Consider the following 21,694-nt stretch of genomic DNA (forward strand, 5'->3'; position numbering starts at 1 on the left):
GCTTTCGTCACTTTCCACTGTAATACGTACGTCATTTCAGCAAAATATTACATTTCCATATTCTCAGAAATAAATAGTACTTTTGCTGAAACGTGATGTATTTCAATGTAAATTACGATAAAATACATGACGAAAACAAGAGACTTACCTAACCTTCCGATGTTCAAGAGATGTTACTCGTTTTTTTAGGAGTTTTCGGTTAAAATACTCTGGCGGGGCAATCCGCGTATTTGCGAATCCGTGAATGCTAAACCCGCGTATGTGAAGGGCCGACTGTATCTCCATTAGCCGGAACTCAACAATAGCCGGAAATGAAATTTGCTCGGAATTTTTCCGGAAAAATTCGAATACCAGATTTGGTAACAAAGTCTGAGGTTAAAAATCAGGTGCATTTTCTGAAAATTCCAAGAAAAATCTCGCCCAAAAATTATTTCTGAGTCTGAAAAAAAGAATTCTGGGCAGGTGCGTGGGTGTCTCAGCTGTTTGGATCGCTTAGTTCATATTCTGCTGCCATTGTAGAAGGTTGTTCCCTTACTAGCTGCTATTTTTGTGTACAATTTGTGTTGTGCAGTGCTGTACTTTACCGTACCAGAACAAAATCAGCCCAAAACACAGTGTTAAAGCAGTGTTAAGAACATGAAAAGTGATTACAGTTACATATACTATACTGTACATTCAGTAAGTGGGAAACATTGGATCACCTTAGCTTTTGTCTTTATTCAAGACTTCTTCAGGTCATGAGATCCACTAATCCCCCACCCCTAAAATGGGTGACCTGATATTGCATCAGGTCAGGTCAGTAACATGACCCACTAATCTCTCACCCAACCTCTATTGCAAGTATTAAGACGTGATTACAGTTAAGCATTACAGTCAGCCGAGTGAACAGTGTTTGCTCGTAAGTAAAGTATATACAGTATATTAGTACAGTAGTATTCATTATTTTGTTTACAGTATGAACAATATTGTACGTGCACAGATGGCGTGATCGTATTAGAAACGAGACGATAAAAGAAGTAACAAATGTTCCCTATATTGATGAATGGCTGATGAAGAATAGATGGAGGTGGCTGGGGCACGCTCTGCCTGTGCGTCCGGATAGAGTATTGAGAGAGGCAGTCGAGTGGATGGAACGAGAAGAAGAGGGAGACCAACGCCTTCATGGATCCTAACTATAAGAAGGGAGACGGAGGACGAGGTAAATACAACCATGGAAAGGGATCAAGATCAAAATGGCTGGCGCGAGTATGTGGAGGCCCTTTGTGTCGCTCGGCGTTGGTAACAGGTAACAGTGGTGCTTGCGTAAATAAATACAGCTCTTACAAGTTGCATCATTTAGACTTGTGGAAATTTTCCTGTGAAGCGTAGAAAATACCACTTGTCTTTACTGTAACACACAGCTCCATTCATGTCTGTATCATACAGATCTTTTGTTCTTTACAATATACGTACCATATTTTACATAATATAAGATGCACTTTTTTGTCTGAAAAATGGCAAAAAAAAATCAGCCTGAGTCCGATATGTGAAGTTGAGGTCTCCTGTAAGCTAATGAATCCCCCAGTTGCTGTAACCAGTAGGCTAAATTCTACCTAACCCAACCCCTGTATTAAAATATGTTATTGCTTACTAAACCATTTCTGATCTCTTACAATACCATACCTGCAACATTTATTTTTAAATCTACAAATACCCGATACAAAAGAAGATTTACATACAAATTTCTTTTCACTTTTGCTTGGTTGGTAACATTGTAACCAGGTTAGACTTATCACAAAAACCGCCAGTCTACCGGTGTTATGCTTGTTTTTCATCTCATATTTTCGGGCAAACACATAAAGGGAATATACATTTCTTTGCACACAAATTAGCGGTCACACTGGGGTAGTGGGAGGAGGTTGGACGTGTGTGTGTGTGTGTGTGTGTGTGTGTGTGTGTGTGTAGAGCCTACAGCAGGAATCGGCGGAGGTGGTGTCTCGCGTTGCTGTGGTGAACCAAGAATATGTGCAAATGGCAACTGTGTTAAACTTTCATTGGCTTACTGGTACTGTATATATGATTTTAATAAAACTACAGTATAATGGGAGGAAATCCACAAAGTTTCCTAAATACTCCCTGCTAAAATGGGGTGCTTCTTATATGGCTGTGGTCTTATATGCCGTAAAATACGGGATTTATTTAACCAACTTTTAGATAAAGTATCCAGGATTATTTGGGTAAAAAATAGTGTGTTTAACTGAATTAGAACTGATTTTATTGACTCCGGTCTCATCAATATTTCTTATGTTTTTTTTTGTATAAATGAATGGAATTCCCATCATATCATGTCAAAATATTTTGTTTAAGGATATCATATAGGAAATGTCTCATACAGAATTTATTCAGGATAATTATGTTATCAAATTCATCTCTCGAACACAAATAGCAGTTTATAAGGAAGGCTATGAGGGGTAGGGAGGGAGGCAAAGGGGGCAGGGTCCATTGGAGGGTAAATGTGACCCCCCCCCATAAAGGGTTGCCTCTCACTGACTGTTTGTCAGCAACTACTGCCTCATTCATGATACAATATTGTTTAGTTTCATAAATTAGTAAATATACATTACTTTAATAATCTGTGCTTATTAATACCTGTACTCTTCATATGCAGTACAGTACATACTATGTATATACCTCATGGGTAAAAAATAATGTCATTCAAGACATCTTCAGGTCATAAGACCCACTAATACCCCACCCAACACTGGGTGACCTGACACAGCATCAGGTCAGGTTAGTAGCATGACCCAATAATTTCCCATCCAACCTTCATGACAAGTGTAAAGATGTTATTACAGTTATGTATTACAGTCAGCTGAGTGAAGTGCCTGCCTACTCTAGCTATAGAGACAGGATCTGTTGGTGAGTACAATATACACAGTACAGTATGTCCTTCAAATTCGCGGGGGTTAGGTTCTCAAAATGGACGTGAATCGCCAAATCCGCAAATAACATTTGTTGGCCGGTGGGGGGTTTACATTTTTACTTCTGTACACCCATATGTGTTTGCTCTTAAGACTATTTTTACTCTATCTCACACACACACACACACACACACACACACACACACACACACACACACACACACACACACACACACACACACACACACACACACACACACACACACACACACACACACACACACACACACACACACACACACACACACACACACACACACACACACACACACACACACACACACACACACACACACACACACACACACACACACACACACACACACACACACACACACACACACACACACACACACACACACACACACCACACACACACCACACACACACACACACACACACACACACACACACACACACACACACACACACACACACACACACACACACACACACACACACACACACACACACACACACACACACACACACACACACACACACACACACACACACACACACACACACACACACACACACACACACACACACACACACACACACACACACACACACACACACACACACACACACACACACACACACACACACACACACACACACACACACACACACACACACACACACACACACACACACACACACACACACACACACACACACACACACACACACACACACACACACACACACACACACACACACACACACACACACACACACACACACACACACACACACACACACACACACACACACACACACACACACACACACACACACACACACACACACACACACACACACACACACACACACACACACACACACACACACACACACACACACACACACACACACACACACACACACACACACACACACACACACACACACACACACACACACACACACACACACACACACACACACACACACACACACACACACACACACACACACACACACACACACACACACACACACACACACACACACACACACACACACACACACACACACACACACACACACACACACACACACACACACACACACACACACACACACACACACACACACACACACACACACACACACACACACACACACACACACACACACACACACACACACACACACACACACACACACACACACACACACACACACACACACACACACACACACACACACACACACACACACACACACACACACACACACACACACACACACACACACACACACACACACACACACACACACACACACACACACACACACACACACACACACACACACACACACACACACACACACACACACACACACACACACACACACACACACACACACACACACACACACACACACACACACACACACACACACACACACACACACACACACACACACACACACACACACACACACACACTCTCTCTCTCTCTCCCTGCTTACCTACCAGCCCCCCTTCCCACTGACTTAGTAGAAGAATTTGACGTAGCAAAACGCCTGGACAAACTAAAATTAAAACGCTCTACCACCCCCATTGACTTACCAATGAAACTCTTCAAGGAGTTCTCCCCGGAGCTTGCTAAACCCCTCTGCTCCATCATCAATGCTTCTCTCAGTCAAGCCAGATGCCCAGCTGACTGGAAGACCTCTTATGTATCACCAGTGCCCAAGTCAACCAGCCCACAATCCTTAAATCAGCTACGACCTATTGCAATCACCCCAATACCCAGCCTAATCTGTGAAAGTTTTGTGTTTGACTGGGCTTATGCTGATATTGCAGGAGTCGTAGACCCTCAGCAATTTGGCAACATGAAAACTTCCTCCACCACTCACTGTCTTGTCAGCTTTCTCGATTACATATACCGCCATCTCGAGAAACGAAAAACGTCTGTAGCTGTCGCCTTCATTGATTTCACTAAAGCGTTCGACCTAGTCGACCACAATATAATCATAAACAAAGCTATTGACCTCGGGCTTCGGAGAAGTCTCATACCATGGCTTACAGACTTCCTCAGTGACCGACGCCAAGCTGTACGCTTCCGAGGGGCTGTCTCCACCTTTCAGTCACTCACCTGTGGCGTCCCCCAAGGCACCAAGATGGGACCACTCTGCTTCCTTATGCTCATCAATGATGCCCTAAGAGAAACCCCTGCTCGCTGGAAATATGTCGACGACTCCACCATTGGGATCAGCGTCAACAATTCTGCTCCCAACTATACCGCCCTCCAGGATTTATTGAACAGTCTCCAAAACTGGGCCACCAACAACCATGTCACCATCAACCATACCAAGACCATGGTTATGCACATCAACCTCTCCTCCGACATTGTCCCACCTCCTTCCATTACCCTAGGTCCGAACACACTCCAGGTTGTAGATTCCACGAAGCTCCTCGGCGTCACCATAGACAACAAACTAAATTGGAAACCACACGTCAGTGAAGTTGTCAAATCCTCCAGTTTCCGTCTCCACCTGCTCCGCCGACTCAAGTCCCTCGGAGTTCCTGCACACGAGCTCCTCAGTGTATACACAACATTCATACTTCCCAAGCTCACCTATGCCTCCCCCACCTGGTCTTCCTCCCTAAATGCCACACAACGTAAACACCTAGAAAAAGTGCAAAAGAGGGCATGCAAGATTATTCTCTCCCCTTCCTACTCCACATATCAAGAAGCGCTCAACACACTGACCCTTTCGACTCTCACTGACCATCACCACGACCTCATCTACAAATTTGGTAAGAAGCTTCTACACCATCCCCGACACCGGCTCCTACTACCACCTGACATCCCCTGTCCGAGAATTGCTGTTCGACACCACAACCGCATCCAGCCCATACGTGCACGAACTGATCGCTATAAGAACAGCCCAGTCCCAACCATTGTAAAAATTATCAATAACATGTAATAAATCAGTGTATTCACTCCCGGTAAACACTGCTCCTTACACTGTCACTATGTTGAAATGAACTGTAGTTTGAGCTGATCCCCATCTAAGTTATTATATGTCTTATTTGTGTCACTTATGTTACTTGTATATTATTTGTAATTCGTAACCCATTCCCCAAATATGTAACTGTAAATTTTCAGCCTTCTGGCTGCCAAGCTCTTTCAATAAACCGTTAATTATTATTATTATTATTATTATTATTACACACAAATAAATAATAATGGGAAAATCCTCATAGAAATACTGTAATCAGAAACATAATGTATTAAAAATGTTCAGTCCACCCTGAAATTCACTCCGTGCTTTGTTATTAATAACGTCGACTCCCCAGCACACATGCACCGCTTCCTCCTGCTCTCCCAGCTCTTAGCTAGTTTGCAAGAAAATATTTATTCCTTCTATGTGTTTGCCTTAATGATAATTATTCATTTTACCTTTTCCACAGTATGCATGTGTAATTGTATGTGCATGTAACTGAGTAACAAAAAAAAAATTTCTGTACTTCTACCCAAAATTATGAGTTGAAAAATAACCATAACACCTCACAGTTCAATAAGATTAGCCTACTAAGAGCATGCCTCGGGTAGCTATTGCTCCAACATAAATAACCCATGGAAATGCATGAATTTAAACCCTTAAAAATATCATGTGTACAACACAGTAAAAAAAATACTGCATGAATTATGTTTGAAACAATATGACACCATGGGTGAGGGATAATGGAATATGCATACCAACCTTCCCAGCACATCAGGTGATATACGATTCATTACAGAAGTAAGCAGATCTCCCTGCACGATACTTTTTTTTTTACTGTGTGTACATAGGTCGACTCCCTACTTTTTGCATAAAAATTTTATATTAAAAACTCGAACTATACTCGAGTATAAACTACAGTATTTCTTCTATTTGGCTTACTGCATTCATAATTCACATGTATGCATGGATAGGATTTCCAGGTTCACTTAATACAACTTAAAGCTCACTTATGTAATACATACTTCTTCTTGCATTCCCGAGCGTCTTGTTTCTGCATCTTTGTAAGAGCGGTAAAAGCAAGACCTAAAGAACCCACGCTCCACTGTCGACAAGTTCATAATGACAGAGTCCTCTTGGTTATAACCAGTATAACAAGCAATGCCAACAATAGAGTTGATACCTGTAAAGAAAAAATTTGTCAGTAAAATAGGAATACATCAAGGATGTCTAATGCTGCTCTGTATAGTGGTTCAATATTTTCAGGGAATGACACGTATGAGAGCAGAAGCACTGTACATGTTTGGTATAGTAATTGGAATATGGAATGCTTAAGGTGAACCTGTTGCTGTGTTTAGATGACACTGATTTAGTGGATGATTTAGATGGAAACTTTTAAGTGTCAGAACATAAGATTGGATGAGTGTGTACAGCCAGTCCTCATTATAAGAGAAGGATAAATTCTGCAGAAGTTGTGTGTACAATTAAAATTCATCTAGTAAAAGCAATTTTTCCCATAAACATAAGTATTTTAAGTTGAGGATGTTTTCTTGGGGTTCATTTTCAGACACCTTATGCAACCAAAACCATACCATGGATTTGGCTACTTTGGGCTTGCTATGATGATGCAAGAGATCTGCCCTGGCAACTGTACCCGACACTAACAGCTGGTGGTGAGTTGGTGCATCGTTTCCATTGTTTACTGGTAGTTACTGGTAGATATTTTTCAACCTAACGAAACTATTACCCGTTCAGAGGTTGACCCCCAATTTTTGGCCAAATAATTTGGTCTTAAAAACTCGAACTACATACAGGTATATACGGTAAATAAGGACATATGGGGGCCCAGGGTTTTTTTTTTGGGGGCAGCAAAAATACGCGGATTTTTAACATCCACAGGTATCTCTGTTACGTAACCCCCGCGTATGTTAAGGGCCGACTGTATATCAATACTTTCTGAACCTGAAAAAGGCAACTAAACTTCTTTTTAGAAAAGGAAAATCACCCGACTACCCGCTTCAATCTACAGTACATAAAATATAATAGTTATCCCTACTTGAATCAACTTCATAGAAAATTTTAGAAAGTAAACTTTAATGCAATACTAATGTAGGCCACACATACAAAACTTCAAGGCAAAGAACCAATCAAGACTTAATGAATTGGCTTATAGCGACGACTGATCCTATGGTAGCCAGCTACAGGAAATTAAAACTTAAAAATGCACATGTACCACTGAGGGAGCCTGAAGATGAATAAAGTCAACCTGCATATTGTATATAATACTTTATGGTTTTAATGTGAGTGTATTATTTGTTGTTTGAAAGTAAGTGAGCATAAGTTATGAATCTTAATGATATATAATGAGTGAATGCCCGAGGTGTGTGTGTGATTACAAAACGTATTAATGTATATCACTATTTCTAATTATTAATAAGCTAGTTGCAACAAAATTCATACATATATCACATTTAAGTAATAAACTAAATGCTGTCAACAAAGTGTCTTTTATATACTGTACCTTATTTTTATATTGTATTTGTGACAATGAATATACAGTACACAAAGATGAACGAATCTGTAATCGTATTTAAATGTCTGTAGAATTTTGTCCAGCATTTCTTGGTTTTGGACCACTGTGCTCCCCTCTGCCAGCTGCTCCCAGAAAAACACTCATCTTCCACCTACATTACACTCCTACACTTATTTGTTCTTATTTTTATCTTTATACTGTATTACTGTACAGTTTTCTCTTTATGCTTAAGACAAATTCTGTGGTCACTTACACTTAACAATAAATAACAATCATCTGGTGAAAACAGTTGTTGACAATCAGACTTACAGAATGTCTGATTTTCAACCCAGAGAGTTTTGTTTCATACTGTATATTTTTTTTTAATGTTGATGTAATATTGTTTTAATAAGCTTGTTATACACTTAAAGACCTTAGTTGTTGAAGTGCAGTAATAACATAACAACAACTGATATTCTTTAAACATTTCAGATAAGCAGAGTTATCTCTACCCCCCCCCCCATATACAGCCACTTCTCATCTTACGACGGGGTTAGGGACCCAAATCCAGGTCGTAAATCGAAAATGCGAAAATAATACATAGAAAATCTAAAATGGGTGTCTCTTTTTCTTCTCAGCACCACAAAACTCTCACTTTTAAGCTTGCCAGCCATTTTAAAGGGAATTACAAACAAAAATTTTGACAGTACACAGCGCAATCACTAATGCCGGGACTCGATAATACGTAATTTGAAAAATTTTTGGTGCGACTGGGGCGGTTGTATATCCGGGTGGTCGTAAGTCGAGGAGTGGCTGTATTCACTTTTTTTGGACTTGGGTCTGCCCCAATTAGTCCAACTTATTGAGGTTCTACTATACAGTTGGGTCTTCATTTACGCGGTCAATTGAACCCGCGGAGTACCACGTAAAACGAGAAACACGTAAATGAAATAACAGAACATATGGGATTAATTGAAATAGAGACTGGGCCGACACCCAAACTCCACTTTTTCCGACACAATACCTACGTTGTAGTAAAAATAACATCTTAATTTTATGATGGCATGCACACACAATTAATATTTAAGAGAAACACAGTCACCGGTTAATGTCCATTCAAATAATGGACTCAACTCCCCCCCCCTCTTCCCACGCTCGCTGGCTCCTCCTTCTCTGAGAAATGTTTGGGTGAAAACAGAAGGCTTACATTTTTAGTAATAAATAATACCCCAGACAAAAGTTAGGATAATATAATTGACATTGCTGGATTCCTAGCAAGACCAGGAATATTTTGAATATAAGCGTCATATATTTTGCACAAAAGATACAATTTTGGCTCTTTCTAATCAAAATTCTTACATTAGATCTAAAATTTGTATGTCTAATGCAAATTCCATGATGTTAATATTTAAAATAATCACAATCTTATAAGAATTCCAGCAATGTAAATTATATTCTGGCCTGGTAATTTGTATGAATTTTATGAGCTAAAACAAATATCTTCAGGAAATAAACAAATTATACTTCACCCAGACACTATCTGTCAATCAAAATACCCCACCTACACTCCTCCCCTCTTCCCACGCTCGCTGGGTCCCTCCCTACCCCCCACCTTCCCTCCCTACCAGAGAAATGTTTGGGTTAAAACAGTATATTTACATTTTTAGTAATAAATAATACCTCAGACTAAAGTTAGGATAATATAATTGACATTGCTGGATTCCTTGCAAGACCAGGAATATTTGAATATAAACGTCATATATTTTGCACATTAGATCTAAAATTTGTATGTCTAATGTAAATTCCACAATCTTATAAGAATTCCAGCAAGTAAATTATACTCTGGCCGGGTAATTTGTATGAATGTTATGAGCTAAAACAAATATCTTCAGTAAATAAACAAATTATACTTCACCCGCGTAAATGACCAAATTTACCGAGTAATTAAAGCATTTCATTCTGGCAAGGCACCGCGTAAATGACCAAACGCGTAAACAGAAACCGAGTAAATCCAGACTCAAATGTACTGAAAAAGCTGAATTAACCGAGTTACGAATATTTTGACATTACAGGTACAGTGATCCCACGGTTAACGAACGCCTCGGTTAACAAAATTTCGGTTGACGAATTACCTTCCATAAGATTCGTCACTTCGGTTAATGAATTCCTCACGAATTTTTCCCAATATGTTTTCGCCTGCTTTTGCCTGCTCACCAGCTGTAGTATTAGTCTGCCAATACAGTAATCGGTTTTAGGGTTTAAATTCGTTACCATTTGAGTAAATATTCAATAATTTTCCAAGTCTTATATTAAAGTTTTTAGCCATTTTAACAATAATTTAACATAATTGAAATACAGGGAACTAGTTTTTAGCGCGCCAAACAGCCACTTGACTCACCCAAAATGGCGTCAGTGTATATCCCTGCTCAGTGGAGGAAGCATCTTGCTTGAGACTCTCTTGAACATAAACTATTTTTACATTGTTACAGTACAATTATTGGTCATTCTGAAGTTTATTTTACATATTGACAATATATAATGCAGTGCAGTGTTGATTTAAAGAAAATAATCTTGAATTACACCAAGTGAACTAAAATTTTATGGGTGAAATGGCGGCATGAAGCATGGGGTGACTCCTCTTCCACCCCAATGCCTTCTCTTCTCCCTTCTCCTCCACCCCCATTCTAATTCCCATCATCATCAACCAGGTGCCTTCTACATGCACACCTCAAAGTAAGTGTACTTTACTGCATTTATTTTTAGTTGGTATGTAATTTTCGGTGAGCTGGAACCAATTACCCAAAATCCCATTGAAACAATGGTTTCGGTTAACGAACGACCTTTGTTCGTTAACCGAGGGACCACTGCGCGCGCGCACACGCACGCGCACACACACACACACACACACACTGTATTGTACATACCTGCAGGCAATTCTCGGAAACGTAGGTACTCCATAGAACGTGTAGTGACAAGTGGTTTTTGAGGGTAGAACAATACGTGTGCAAGGGTGTCCATCCTAACATGGAAATTAGTGATGTACACACCCATAGCTTGCTTACCCATAGCACTCTGTAGAAGAAAAGTAACCAGATTTGGAAAAAGGGAAGATTGATCCTAAATCCCATTCTATGACCAAGTCTGAACAGGATGTCATGTATAGTCTGCCAAAAGCTTAAGAGATAAAACCCAGGAAACCACGAAAAGGGTAACAAATCATGATGCCATTTAAGGTAATTACGCACTGCTTGTCACCCAAGATTGGCAACAAAGACAGCCTCATTACGATTTGGCCATAAAATGGTCGAATGCCTGTCTAAGAATCTCGTGTAACTGATGCCCACTAGATTAAGGAAAGAGCCAGAGAAGCTCCAAATACTACCCTGACTCACAATTCACTAGAGGAGTTAACACAACTGATAAAAGGATAAGTCTATTAGGATACTACCTTTTACGAACTCCCTACCATGGATATAACTTGGACCACAGAAAGAATATTCCATCTGCATTGTCACTGATGGGTTGAGTCCAAACCATACAGTTTATTATGCAAGTTATTAAAAATTATGTATAAACACCGATTAAAAAATATATGAGGTCCTAAATTATAACTGGTTTTAACTATCCCTACAAATGCTTATAAGACAGTGATGAGCCACAATGACTCTCATTTCTCTCTCTACTCTCTGACTTGGAGCTGAAGTTGGCAACTGAATAGGTTTAAGACAAAGCTGAATATGGAGGGAAAACTTAAATCCCATGAGGCTAAGATGGAGCTTTCAATGTAAAGTCCCCTGGGATTGATATAGTAGTCATACCTCTTATAGAAAGAACTCAGGACAGGATGTGCTCCATGGAAACAGAGCACTGTCTGAAACAGTGCTGTAAGAGGTCATTATAACATTAAAAATAGAAGAAAAATGTAACCTTTGTATAAATGAGCAACATCAAGCTGAATGGATGAGCCAGGTAAGGTCACTGGGATGACAGGTTTTCACATCAGGTAAAATTTCTTGGCCAATGTCTGCTATAAGGTCTTGTTGTGCTTTGTTATCCCCTGAAGTCAACTGTTCTACCACGTATGTATAATATCGTGTTCTTCTGTAGCTTCTGCCAGTATTCTCAACTGCCAGATTGGCAGTTTTCACACCAAACTGGGTTGGTTTTAAGTCTGGTTGGCAGGCAAATTTTGGCCAAGGTGGGTTAGCATTTTATTGGCTGCTTTCTACTCAAGTTCGTATCTTTGGAGCTGGTTATTGAGTAAAGTATGATATCTAATATAAGCATAACCAGTGACAGAAATATGGTATTTTTATAAAGCTTTGCACCTTAACTTTCCCACAACGGTCAGTTACTGATCTGACAGTTACCGGAGGTTGACTTTGACTGTAACTCACATGGTTAGAGGCTGTGAGATATAACTTCAGAGCTAAGAATCTGATGAGAGAGGTTGCACCTTGGAAAGTCATAACAGTGGTGGTGGCAATGTAATGTTCAAACATGCTTGGGTTTAATAATTATTAATCAAAATACCAGACAACCTACCTGATAAGTGTTACGAGGAGACTGATTGTGATCAGGGAAGGGGATAATGGAGGCACATACTCCGAGGACCATGGCAGGGTGGATTTCACAGTGAGTGTATGTGTTACAGTAGGTCTTTTCCTCTTCCACGCCTAAATCTTCGAGTGACATGGCAATCATGATTGTTTCTTCTTCAGAGCAGTCGATGTATTCCACCACACCACTTGCTACTAGATCCTGCCAGCTACATAACAAGTGAAATTATTTTTTAATAGAATATATTAATAAAAATATTCTTTGTTCTGTAAGCAGTGAAGTATTATTTTTCTAAACCTTTAAATTATTTTTACACCAATTGTTCCAGCTAACAGGGATATCACTGAGTTGGAGAGTTCCGGCTAACGGAGATACAGTATTACTATACTACCCATTCTCTGTACAATATGTGGAGCTATACTCTCTATTGATGACTTTTCCATACACCTTTAGTTTACTTCAGCTGTTCCCCAGTAATTTTTCACCTGATTTTTATCACCGTTTCCTTTAAGTATGCGCACTACTCATGTTCTTTGCCACTGCTGTTTCTCATCCCTGTTATACATGATCTGAATGTCCTTCACCATCCATTCTATTATTTTTTTACTTATATTCAAATATACAATAATTCCATCCATTCCTGGTGCCTTTTTACTTGCAAGTTTGCTCCCTGCCGGTCATACCTCTTACTAATTCTTCCTTATTTATTTACTTAACTATCTTTAACAATACAGCACATCCATAAAATTCGCAGACCTCGATTATTCACGGATGACCCCCTGGATGTACCCAAGAACGTCTAAGGGTAGTTTTAAATTTGCTGGCATTTTCGCGGCCGGGACAAGGAGCCATTCGTTCTACAGACAGTAATTTATTTTACTTGTATTGTACATATGTGTGTGTCTACACACACATATACAATACTGTACAAGTTAAAGAAATAATTGTCCTTAGGGCAAATATATAAAGGCATTATACATTTCTTTGCAAACGATTAAAAATGTACACACTCCCCTGGTTAGCAAATGTTATATGTGGCCATTTTGAGAACCAAACCCCACAAATTTGATGGACATGCTGTACTACTTTTTATCACTGACTAACCCTGAAAGTTATAATTTTACCTGAAGTTGTTGTATTCTCTTTCTTTGAGCAAGTCGATGTGTCTCTTTTTGAGAAGGAGTTTACCATTCTCCACAACCAGAAGAGGGCGACAGATACGACCAGCATCTGTATAGATACGTATCTCTCTGTCCCTGATGTCTCGAACCATGCACACCTGCAAAGACAAGTATTATCTCTAATAAACTAAGACAAGTTACCTTGAGATATAAATTGAATCTTGTATGTAATTCTCTCCCCTTTTTTTAACTTACACAAAAATAAAGTATTATGTAATAGGTTTCACAAAAGGAAAAGGTTTATTCCATGAAAAATAAAAGTAAATTGGTAGTACCAAACAGGGAGGTACTACCGCCTGGGAAGATATTGGAAGCATAATGTGTTGTCTAATGGTAGACCCTGCTGCCATATGGCATCACGAAAATTGTGACCAAGTCCCAGGTTGCTGATCTGTCTTTTTGCCTCATTTACACACAATTGCAGGGTCTCAATTGTTTCTCTTACATGACAACACAACATACATATATTGTTTCTCACTATTGATTTTTTTTCATTCTTGTATTTCTTTGTATTTATTATTATTATTATCACAGTGTTGTTATTATTATTATTACCATTAATATTTTATTTTACTTTTTATTATAAATTTTATTTACTCTGAATTATTATTATTATTACATTTTCACCCCCCAGGCCCCGATGTGGGACAGTGACCTGTGCCCGGGTGGGCTAATCCCCGTAAAAAAAAAATATATATATATATATAATTACAGGCCTGAAAACAAGCTTATAGAAAAATTCCACAGCTGAGGTGAAGCAAAGTTGTACATCCTGTAGACTGACTCGTCTAGACACCAGAATCCAACAGGTCATTAGATGGCTTGTGGTGTATAGTGAGCAATTGAGGCGTTGAGTAATGTAAGGGCGAACTCACCGCCCAAGTGAAAATTACAGTGGTCCCTCGGTTAACGAACACAATTCGTTCCAGAGGGTCGTTTGTTAACCGAAAATTTCATTAACAGAAACCATTGTTTCAATGGGATATTGGGTAATTGGTTCCAGCTCACAGAAGAGTATATACAAAGTAAAGCCAAAAATGCATAAAGTCAGAAACAATCCTAAAATTCCCTAAATCTCCCTTAAATCACTATATATATATACATACATATACACTGCTGCTCTTAAATCACTACTGTAATGTGATGCAGGTGATTAATTTTATCTCTTGTGCAAAATATATGACGTTTATATTAAAATTATTAGCTGTCTTGCAAGGATTCCAGCAATGCAAATTATATTCTAACTTTAGTCTGAGATATTATACAGTATAAGATAAAAACTTAAAGCCTACTGAAAACCACCAAACCTTGGCTGGGAAGGTGGAGGGGAGGGAGGGAGGGAGGGGTGACAGTGACATGTTTGACAGTTGGCGCCGAGGTGTGAGGTATTTAATTGTTTATTTATGTCCTTTAGATTGAGTTTTTGTTTTTTGCTTATACAATTTCATAGAAGTGACCGGGGATAATATAATTTACATTGCTGGATTTATACTCTTCATAGATAGTATCATTGGGGTGTAAAAAAAATATCTAGAATTCCAAGAATCCACAAATATTCTCAGGTCTGAAATTAAAGGTTAATGTCCAATTTGATTAATAAAATTTTTTGGACTATCTTAATGTAAAAAAGAGCCAAATCATTTACCTCAGATACAATAATATCCATCTGACGCCTCAATTTGCGGAGAGTCATCATGAGTTGTTCTGGATCACGATGAATGCCAACCCAACAACCATTAACAAAAATCTTCGTGGCACTGAAAAAGAAATTTGCAATTACTGTATTTCCAATTCTTTTAAAAAGTACACAAAATATTTACTGGAAGGACTTCTGTATCAATGTCACAGAAAAATGAAAATTCTTAAATCTAAAATAGAAAAATACCTATCAGTTAAAAATTAACAAATAAACAATGAATTTTTCAACAACATCTACACTATTACAGCAACTGTAGAATTAAATATTAAGGTCACATATGAGGCTCTGGGTACAAAAACTCTCCAAGTGTCAAAAGAAAAAGAAAAAAGATAACAATTAGTACTGTACAGGTAGTTTTTACCATTAGCAATAAGGTATATTATGGTATGTTATAGATTTTTCACAGACATATTCATTATGTATTTCCCCAAACCTACAAAATAAGACAAATATTAAAAAAAATTATAAAAATTTGCATGAGTTACAGACACAAATATGAAAAAAAATCAAATGCATTTTTCTCAAAGCATTGTTTTCGTCGGCTTGCCCTTGCTACTCGCAACGCCTCATATACATTTCTGCTACTGTGTTCATAAAGTCACACACACAGGCATGAACACTGAGAATGACTTCATTAACCCACACGGCATCAGCTAAGTTAATACAGTATAATTATGTTCGGCTGCCGTCGGCAATTTTTCGACTATTGGAGTTTGGCTGAAATGGCCATATACTATCATATAATGAAGGAAAAACATCATTTAGCAACTCACCGGACCATGAAAGGTGTAGTTAAGCCCATGGGTGAGCGTGTCGCGGCGTTGAAAGTTTACGAGTACTGTAGAACCCGTAGAGTTTTACGGGAGATGACATTTTTCATCGAGTGAGAGTGGAATTATGCTAATTACCATAAGTTTTCACTGTCTGTAGCTGTTTTTTCTTTATTTATCGTCTATCTCAATTTCGGAACATCAATATATTTATCCTTTTTCGTATTATTTACACCCATTTTCATAATAATTTTCACCAATACATATTTTTTTTGTATGATTTTATAATTATTTATTTATTATTTGGTTTCACTTTTGCATTATAAGTACAGGATAGATTTTACAGTACTTATTCATTTATTTCGAAAGTATATCGACGTAACTGTTACGCCGTTGACGCTGAGAGTACAGAAACATTGCGGCGTAACTGCTACGCCGTTGACGCTGTACGGGTTAATATTAGACATATCAGTTTAAAGATGAATGATTTAAGGTGAAAAACATATCAAGCTCCATTACATACTCATCAATTGATGATGGTGCAATTTCCTCCAAGTTTTCCATGGACCACTCCTCCAAGAACTCCAAGATGGGTGCTGGCTGGGATCCAACAGAGATGTAGGACATAAGAGCTAGATTCTTCACCAAACCTACAGCAGCTCCTTCTGGTGTTTCTGCAGGGCAGATCATTCCCCACAGTGAGTTGTGCAGCTGTCTTGGCTTAGCCAATTTACCATCACGACCAATGGGAGAGTTGACACGCCGAAGATGAGACAGAGTTGAGGCAAAGGTCAAGCGGTTCAACACCTGGAGAAAATAAGGATTTATCTTAAGTATGAATGGATTACTTTTAATTACTCCAGTGTTAAAACCAGCACTCCTGGGTACCCAGTCTTCATAAAATTGTACTAAGACAAATTAAATTCCTATCTTAAACCAGCTGTTATCCATATATACAACAGCATTTTTTTTTAATTAGGTAATATCTCCGTTAGCCAGAATCCTTCAAACCCGGAACTCTCCGGAAAAATTATGAGAAAAATTTTCCTGATACCTGGAAATTCAGGAGATGGGGGATATTTTTCCGGGTTCGAGAGCTGATGTACCGGTAATCTCAACACCTCACCTCCCCCTCCCCCCAGCCAGAAGGCAAAAAGGATTTTAGAGGGTGAAGGTGGTTTTAGGCTTAAAGTTTTTCTCTTATACAATATCACTGACTTGACTTAGCTGAATATAACTTGCATTGCTAGAATCCTTGTAAGATAGTGATTAATTTGAACATGAACATCTCAAAATTTTAGTTCTTTAGCCAAGTACAAAGTGAGTACTGTACAGTAAACCCTTGCCATTCACGAGGGTTAGGTTCCAAGAAATGGCGCGAATTGGCAAAAACGCCAATAGCAACTTATATAATACCTTAGTGCACGAATATATACCTATACTGTGTATGAGAAACTATGTCAACAACACTATACTTACCTTCATATGTGGAAGTTTGGAGCTTGATGAAGTGGTGCACTGTACATAGGGAGACATATGGTTAACGAAACACAGGTGGATCATCAGGATCACTGTTGAAAGGGGGTGATGCAGTGGTGGTTGGTGGAGAGGCATGCGACCGGGATATGGTGTGTGGCCGGGAGGTGGGTGGTGAAGTTTCGGGTGGCTGGGAGGGGGAGGGTGGAGCAGCGGTGGTTGTAGCTGGTTCTTTCTTGAAAAACTTTGAGATTGGCAGTTGTTTCTTCTTTGCTTTGAGATCCTTAAACATTTCCTGGTAGGAAAACAATATCTGGGTGATTCCTCGGACCATATTAAGGCTGCATTCCATGGGAGGGTCGTGGTCAACAATGAATTCAGTTACCATCTGTACCTGCTGAAATAGTTCACCAAAATTGTCCAAGCCCCAACCTTCTTGTTGTAATTCCATAATGTCTTCCTATTCATCTTCCTCAGCACTTTTTACCAACTCTTCCAAATCCTCTTCTGTCATTTCCTCTCCTTGCCCATCAATCAACTCTTCCACATCTTCAGCAGCCATGTCCACAAACCCCTCACCACCCAATTGACATGCAACACTCACAATGTCTTTCACATCCTTTTACTATGGACAGAAATCCCTGGAAGTTATTCATACACTCAGGCCATAAGGTTTGTCAACAAGCATTCACTGTCTCTGGTGTGAGTTCATTAAATGCTTCACTGATGTTGGTCAGCAATGCTGTACTCCTTCCAACACATGCTAACATCAAGGTCAGGGTCTGCGTCCATGACACTAAGGACACGACCAAAAGAGCATCAGGTGTAATATGCCTTGAAGGTGTGTATTACACCCTGATCAAGAGGCTGAATAAGAGCAGCGGTGTTAGGGGGTAGAAACACCACCTCTACACCTGGATGGCTAAAATGCAAACTTTCTGGGTGGCCTGGTGCATTTTCTATCAATAATAACACCTTGAATTCCATCTTCTTGGAAGCAAGGTATTTTTCCACTTCCAGGATGAAGCATTTATGGAACCAATCCAGGAATGCTTGCACAGTTACCCATGCCTTTTTCTTTTTTTTTCTTTTTTTTTATCATATTCGCCACTTATCAGCTTACTAGCCATTTGGGCGTTCTATCCAGTGTTAGTACAGGAAGAAACCGGGGACCGGGAAACCTGTGGTGTTTGGTAGGGTCACACTGGATAACCCCCTTCTCACGTGTGTCTGGGCCAAGGCTCAAACCCCGGCAAAAGGTTCTTGCTTTTTCCCTTAAAAGCCCTAGGGTCTGCTGAGCAGTAAAGCAAGCCAGGTTTGATCATGTGAACAGCTGCATTGCCACAAAAGATGATCGCCACTCTGTCCTTGGCTGTCTTAAACCCAGGGGCATGCCTCTCCTGCTTGCTTCTGTACTATCGTGGACAAAAGTTCACTCCCTGTAGTGAAACTGAGACACGGGAATAAGTCTCCAACTGACTTACCCTGATTGTTATCTGGTGCGGGTGTGCTGTGTGCGTCGATACTGCTTCAGTTTGGGAAGGAGCAAACTTTTGTCCACGATAGTACATTCTACCAGGCATTTTCGTCCAGTATAAACCAGATTCATTGGTATTAAACACTTGCTCTGGTCAATAGCCTTTCTCTTCATTATTTTCTTTAACTTGGCAGGAAATGCATCTGCGGCCTCCCCAGTCAGCTTCACATTATGGAGAGAGAATCTTTTCTTAAAACAACTCGAACCAACCAATACTGGCACTACAATTGGTTCAGTAGCTGCACTAGCCCCTTCACCACTTGTTAACTCATAAAAATGAGCAAAAACACTTTTAGCTTTTTCACAAATCACGCTGCTGTCGATCGAAACTTTTTTGTGGTGCTGGTACTCAATCCAAATGTTCAGTGCTTTCTTAGTTTTCACTATGTTCTTGTCACGAACAACCTGCGCCACTTTAGCACTTGCATGAGCATTCGCTTGAACAGTATCACGAATTGCTTGTTAATTTTTCTAAGTACACTGCACTGTGGATTCGTTCACACCAACCAACCAACTAACCGCAGCAGCATTCATCCCCTCCTTTAACTTGTCTAATAATTCAACTTTCTTTGGCAGGGTCATCACTGCCTTTTGCCTTTTACATTTCACTCCACTAGCATCACTAGCACTGACACTAGGCAGTCTTTTAGGGGCCATTTTCACAAAGAAACACAAAAGTTTTGAGAGTACAACACGAGATGCTAGGTCACGGGTACTGGGTGAGCGTGAACAGAGGGATATGAGTACCGCGGGCACGTGGGGTGACTTGTTGTGCTGTGGGCAAAGGCTCGCAAGCTAGCCACCAGAGTGGCCAGCTGCTTACCACGAATTGTCAAAATTGCAAATGGCAGGGGCCAATGTTGCTCAAAATTATGGCTTTTTCAAAGGGAAAAGTCTTTATAACTAACCCCAGTGGTCAGGATATTACAGCATTGAATGTTACATTGTATTTCAAATAAATTCTTAGTTTAGTTCTGTACATGTTTGCGAATTCGCATATAGTGAATGAGCATAAAGCAAGGGTCCTTAGCACTAACACCTTGAGCCATAGCACTAACACCTTGTCATAGAGGCCAGTAAGCCTGGGCTAGATTTATGCTGATATAAGTTGTATTGGTACCAGTAGCACATTTTATGCATTATTTTGCCTTTTTTTAACCTTGGCTTTGATGTTCGGAATTTTTGCTAATCCCAAACCAGTCAGGTCCCAAGCTTCCTGGATTAGTGAATTCCAACCTATACTCGTATTGCAATGGTTTTTCCACAACTTTTATAGCATTACTGTTGACTTTTAATAGTTGTGGGAAATATCCTAATTTTCCCTATAAGATTAAGTATTCAATCATTGATACCAAACAGACACTCAGTAGCAGCATAGCTCATCCCTTATAGCAACTTGTCTAACACCAAAGAAGCCAGCACAGGGAGGACAGCAGACTATAAACAACACTAAGCGAGGGGAAACGCGTTCGTCACCTCGTGGCCACAAGCTCATTCTGACAGCTGAAGCTCGCCCTGCGCATGGCCCTCACTTTTTTTTCCTAGGCATTCTGTGAGTTTCCAAGGGTTGCAAGCTTTAAGACTGCAAGCTTTAATGGAAACTGTAAGTATTACCTAAAAGGTCAGGACCCTTACAGTGCACCCAGTTTAAAACAATAAGTTTAATAAGATATGCCTGCAAAGTTTTATTAAATATAATTTTAACTAGAATAAAATAGAGTTATAAAGAGAAAGGGAACTAGAAAGGTATAGTACAGTATTTGGCTTGAGATTTTTGAGAGAAGGGGCTTTAGAAGTCAAACAAATTGTATATTGTACCTGTACCTGCATTGTTAGTAAACATTGAACTTGATAATTGGTTCAGAGTTAGACAGGAAGTAAGACAAGGTCTGATACACATAACAAAACTTCAAATTCCAGTGTCTCTACTCTCTGTCATATCTACTGTATATAAACTTACCACCATATTCTCTGCACTTCATATTTACAAACAAAGAAATTGACTAACCAACATTTATGTATACAAGAAGAT

General features: G+C 39.5%; 1 protein-coding gene across 1 annotated transcript in view; it reads right to left on the bottom strand.

The window, feature by feature from the left end:
- LOC121868109 (DNA-directed RNA polymerase II subunit RPB2) overlaps window positions 1-21,694 on the bottom strand; it is a gene marked incomplete at its 3' end in the record, with an annotated part of 74,231 nt that overhangs the window by 16,064 nt on the left and 36,473 nt on the right. The window contains 6 exon segments of the mRNA XM_042368380.1: window positions 6,953-7,110; window positions 11,364-11,511; window positions 12,985-13,207; window positions 14,124-14,278; window positions 15,826-15,937; window positions 17,173-17,456. Coding sequence (XP_042224314.1) covers window positions 6,953-7,110; window positions 11,364-11,511; window positions 12,985-13,207; window positions 14,124-14,278; window positions 15,826-15,937; window positions 17,173-17,456 — 1,080 coding nt within the window.

Source organism: Homarus americanus, unplaced genomic scaffold, assembly GCF_018991925.1.
Source record: "Homarus americanus isolate GMGI-L3 unplaced genomic scaffold, GMGI_Hamer_2.0 scaffold47967, whole genome shotgun sequence".
Classification (NCBI taxonomy): Eukaryota; Metazoa; Arthropoda; class Malacostraca; order Decapoda; family Nephropidae; genus Homarus; species Homarus americanus.